Raw genomic sequence first — 5598 nt, 5'->3', positions numbered from 1 at the left:
TTTAAACTACCAGTGTATTCAAATCTTGCAGCTTTAGTCTGACTTAAAAGTACCAGAGTTTCTGTGCCCTTTAGTATGGATCTTTTTGGCAGGTGGAAATAAACTCAAGTGAACCCTGGTTCAGACAAAAAAAAACTGGGTCAACATCCTCTTTCAGAGGTGTGTAGCTCAATTTGAACTACACACCTCACAAAGTTTTTAACTACACGTATCAATCTGGAAAGGCTCCTGTAGACATTGTGTGCAAAAGGGAGGGATATTTAGTACAATTCTTCAAACTGATTGGATACCTGCTTACCATGTCAGGTTTTTGGCTAATCATGGCAGCAGTAGCAGCTTGATTTGTTTCACAACTAGTAGAGTTAATTAATAAAGCAAACTCTTACCAAACCTGGTCAGGGGAAATGTACAAGCATTTTCCCACCCACATAGGCAAATATTGCATCCTTTGCCTTATTTTTCCCAAAAGGGGTATTCCATCTAAATCGACGCAGCCATATATGTTTTTTTTTCAGCCTTCTGCCTCAGCTTGATGCATTGATGTCATACATGTCACTGCAATTCATTGGGCCAAAACATTGCTGTAACAAATGTATCTGCTGATGTATTTTCATGACTTTTTAAATTCAGAAATCTTGCAAATTCATCAGTGCCTTACACTTTTAGAACCAGGCTCAGACTGGGAGCGATTTTCGGCCCTGGCATTTTTCCATCTACACCAGCCCACTTATGGACCGCGATTTCCCACACCTGCACAACACAACACTGGGCAGAACGGCTGTCAGCAAACGTTTATACAATGCTTTTTTCCCACTCACCTGAATCTCTGAACCCTCTGACACTGCTGTGTTTTGGAGCCTCTCTCTTCCCTGACTCTCGTTTCCTTCCGTACAGAGGCCATGGCCAGCTTTCAGAATGTGTATCTCTGCTTTACTTGTCTTCCTGAATGTTGCAAACTGACTCAATTTAAGTCAACAAGGATGTAGGTATGTCATGTTATTTATTCATTTTTTAAACACTAAACATTACAACTTAAAAAAATAGCTTGAACTAATTTCTTCAGCTTCTTGCATGTGTGTCAACCTCAGAAACAAGTCTGTTGCTAGTTATTGAGGCTTTAAAGGCAATATGGATGTTTGACGCTGTGAATGTGAGGCAAGCTATGTATTTTTCTTTTTTTATGTAGGTTATAACCTAGTGGATATTGTTAACTGCAACAGCAACAATGGTGTTCCATCTTGTCATCTTTCTGTCATCCTTGTAACACGTAATGATTCGAGATCACATCATCCTGACCTGTAGAAAGAAAGCTTTATTTTTGTTTTTCTCTATGTTCTTAATCGTTCTGAGCTGTTTTGCTGTTGTTTTCATTGTAAAAATGTGTAATTACAGCAATATTATAAAACAGTAGATTAATACCTATGGAGGTTCATGGGGGAGGTCCAATAAGAGAATGTCTTATACACTTGTGAAAAGGCTGAAAATTGAGAATATCCGCTAAGAAGGACGTTCACTTTTTTCATTGCTTTATATAACATCAAAACAGAAGCTCATTTGAAAACAGCAGAACACGAATAAATTCTACAGATGCAATCTTCAGAAACGTCAGTCTCATTTATCTGTCATCCTTGTGGAGGTTATGGAAGCATCTTTATCGGGGCTCCACAGAAAGGAATTTGCAGAAGGCTGCAGAAGAAATATGGATAGGATTTGTTTTGGTAGAATCACTGATGGCAGCCCTCAGAGGAGGAGATAATTACCACCCTGACAAGCTTTGATCACAGGTACAGTTATTCTCAGAATGTCTGGGATAATAGTACAATGAGATGATGGCCTTGAATTTCACATAAATCCTCCCCAGTTTTACCGATTTTTCTCTCTTGTACTCTGAATAGAGGCTCTGTGTAGCAGGTGAAGAGACAAGCAGAACTAAATGAGGGGTGCTGATGTGTCAGGGCATCGCTGTCTGTAACAATCTTTTGATTTAAAGGAGTGAGGATAGGCATGTGTTGATGGGTGCTCTAAAGGTCTGAGCTGGAAATACTGTGGGTTAGCCATCCTTTCATACACTGTGGGTGGAATGATTCATAGTGGTTTCTTTTTGGTGAAGAGGAAACAAATTGCTCAATAAAACGGCAGAGGGATCAGTCAGGCCCACAATAGAGTCAGTTTGGGAAGAAGTAGGTGTTAAGTCGCAAGGGGGCATGCTGGTGGGAAGGTGATGGTGCAGATGTAACCTCCATATACAGCAGAAAGGTTCATTTTATTGAAACAACTTTGAAAATACCTCCACATCTCAGTGCAGCTCAAAAGCAAACAGACCTCCTACACTACCTGCCTGAGCTAAACCAAGAGACAACATTTCTTTGCAGGGCCACCCACTGATAGGAAAGAAGAGACATTTGTGTGAGTGTTTAATGGTCAAACAAAACAAATGAGTCAGTTAGTTCGTCTCTCATCCAACAACAAATACAATAAATCTTGTGTGTATTAAGGCCCTTTAATTTGCACAACTTAGTTCTCCAAGCTTGCTCTGTTGCTCATGCATATCATTTGCATTGTATCTGCTCCTGTATCCTGGTCATTAATCCTTCACTGATGTTGTTCTCATCCAGGCTAAGATGTGTCAATATCTGTGTCCTGCAAAGCAGTGCAGCCATGATGTCATTTCCTCCCACATCACTGATGACGTTCCTGTCGAGATCCACCTGCTGCAGACTCAGGTTCTCTTTCAACATGTCTGCCAGTAGCCTGACACCAGGGTCCCCCAAATTGTTTTCATCTAAAATGATCTGAGTCAGAGAGGTGTTGCTTTTCAGGCTGTCAAAAAGTTCCTTCCAAGCTGATAGGTCCACACCATTCGTCTGTGCTAGCCCCAGGTACTGTAGATATGAGTGGGATCTCATGTATGATGCCAATACCTTGACCCCATTGCTACCAAGGCCGTTTCCACCGATGTCCAATTCCAAAAGTGCAAAAACCCTAAAAGAGCTCCAACCACCGGGAAGCTGTGAAGAGAAAAATAATGCCTGCTGAATGGCTGCAGCGGCTGTTGCTGTTTGATCCTGCAGCTCAGCTACTCCCCTTAAAAGGGTAAGCACTCCGTGGTCACGCAGTTTGTTTCCAAACATGCTGCAAGAGGGAAGAAGAACCTTTTTAAAATCAAATTTACATTCCTTTAACAACCCATTACTTTGTTATTACCTAGGGGTGTCAAACTGGTTCCAAAAAGGGCCGTGTGGCTGCAGGTTTTCTTTCCAACCAAGCAATAGCACACCAGACTCCTTTCATCCCATCAAGGCATCAGGTTCAGACTGGACTCACTTGATGAGGTGAATGGAGTATGGTGTGCCATTGCTTGGTTGGAAAGAAAACCTGCAGCCACATGGAACCAGTTTGACACCCCTGACCTATTACTATGTTATTACACATATGAATAATGTAAGACAAAGAAGAAGGGATCCCCCCCCCCCCCTTTATTCCTCTCTGCTGTTATTAAAAGGGGCGTAAGAAATATTTTAGAGGAAGCATAAGGATGTTGAACAATTTACTTAAACATAGACTATTCCCGCTTATTTCTATACCTAATGGTTTTAGGGAAATCTTCAATGGCTGATGAGTCTCTCATCTTTGGTGAGAAAATCTTGCAAATCAAAAGGATACAAAACCCAAGGCTCTAGTTTCAGTGTATAAAAGGCAAATTAGCTTTGATCCAATCTTGAATGGGACCAGTAGTTGTGCTGTTCCAAGCAGTGAGACAAAAAAACACTTGATACACCAGGGAAGGGTTAGATGAGAACCTTAAGATGGCTATTTTTGATACTTTACAGGTCTTTCCTGGATTTCTACCTCTCTCTTCCTTAAGTAAAATCACATTTACCTTTTGTTTGTTTATCATATACTTTAGGTTCCTTTTAATTAGAGCTCACAACTAATACAGACATTGCTGGGATATCAAGGCAATTAGGAACTAAGGAGCAAAAGTGAAGTATCACTTAAAAACATTCCCACTGACATAAATGGAAGTAAGTGAGAATAGGATTTTTGTTGAGCCAGAATAACTTCACATTCAGCCATAGTGAAGACGCTTAGACAGCCAAATACCAACTCCATATCTATTGTGTTTAATTCATACTCTTTGCATTTTAGAGGAACATTATGGCTGACACCTTTTTAGATGCTCCAGTTAATAAAATATCAAAGATCTTTGAATATAAAATTGATTGTCTCAGACTTATTTTTCTCTAACTTTCTAAGATTTTTACTGGAGCCACAGAGACAAGCTTTCCTACTCTGACTATTTTGTTGGGGGGAAAAAAATAGCATTAAGGAGGCTAACCAGGAATTTTTTTAAGGGATTAAAAAGTTAAAGCTTACAATTTGGCAGAAAAAAATATTCTTTCTTTCTCTTTAACTAAAAACAGGGTTGGTTAAAAAAGTTTAAAATGTCAACTGTTTGCCAGTTTGTGCCTTGTAAAAATGTCTTCTTCAAGTTTTAATCTGATATAATATGACTGGATGGCACCATAGACTTACTGCAAGCTCTGGATCTGCGGTTTTGCTCTCAGGATGTCCAGTAGGATGTGAGCGCCATAGGGGCCAATAAGGTTGAGGTTAAGATTAAGCAGCGTGACTTCGGATTGGCTGCCTATCAGGGCCCCAGAAAGACTGAATAAAAGATCATCTGTCAGTTCTGTGTTCCTCAGAACCAGCTGCTCCACCTCATCAGATGTGCTCAGCACCATCATCATGGCATCGAGCTGTTCCCAACCCCCAAAAAACAAAAAGTAATTAGGAATAGGTAATCACTAGAGGTTTTCTTGTATATTAGACACATTGAAATGTTAAAAAAACAAAAGTTTATCAAAGAGTTTTCCCTGAAATCTAGAAATGTTAAATATAGCCTGGAGTGCTTGTGTAATCAGGGCACTAATGGTCCTGAGGTATCTGGATCACCTCATAAACATTACTTGTACATTTCCATATGTATTACGGAGGGGGGTTTATAGAAGGAAACAGAAGAAAACTGTAAAAACATTGCAGTAAAAACAAAGACATATCTCAAAAAGAACTGCAAAGTTGATTATATTTTCTTTTGTACATAAATAGATTGACCATGCAAGCAAAAATGTGGATGTTAATCGTTCATGCACATGAGAGCAGTAGAGCTTCCGGGCTTCTTAAGTGTTTAGAGAAGAGACATGAACTAAAGGTGGAGTAAATACAAAGACAGGAAAAAGTCCAGGGAGGAGACATATGGTCTGGCTGTTGGCCACATTGGCAGCATTACTTTGCGAGAGCTTGAGGAATTTTTCAGGAACTACTGATTTTTTTTTTTTTTTTACTCTAATCTGCATGACAAGGCCAGAAACCAAGGCACAGACCATCTGTTGCAATTGTTGGTGCTTTCTGATATTGTGCATAGAAACGGTCTTGTAGGGTTAAATGTTTTTTAAGTGATTATACTTAATACTAGATGCTTTTGTGGGAATGATAAGCTTAGTATTTTGAAAATGATCTATGAATAAACTTATTTGGGAATTCATCTAATCAGAGTATCACATAAAATCCCAGAATTAACATCCACAGATTGGTGAT

At 39.6% G+C, this 5598-nt stretch overlaps 1 protein-coding gene across 1 annotated transcript in view; it reads right to left on the bottom strand.

Annotated features, from left to right (window-relative positions):
- Positions 1 to 1280: 1280 nt before the first annotated feature.
- The window catches only part of LOC107098959, a 15006-nt gene continuing 10688 nt past the window's right edge, over positions 1281 to 5598 (bottom strand). The window contains exons 10-11 of the mRNA XM_015396868.1: positions 4537 to 4760; positions 1281 to 3132 (exon numbers count right to left, since the gene is read on the bottom strand). Coding sequence (XP_015252354.1) covers positions 2550 to 3132; positions 4537 to 4760 — 807 coding nt within the window. The 3' untranslated portion in view covers positions 1281 to 2549. The remainder of the gene's footprint in view (positions 3133 to 4536; positions 4761 to 5598) is intronic.

This window comes from Cyprinodon variegatus, unplaced genomic scaffold, assembly GCF_000732505.1.
Source record: "Cyprinodon variegatus isolate N-32 unplaced genomic scaffold, C_variegatus-1.0 Scaffold826, whole genome shotgun sequence".
NCBI lineage: Eukaryota > Metazoa > Chordata > Actinopteri > Cyprinodontiformes > Cyprinodontidae > Cyprinodon > Cyprinodon variegatus.
This window is presented reverse-complemented; position numbering and strand designations above follow the sequence as displayed.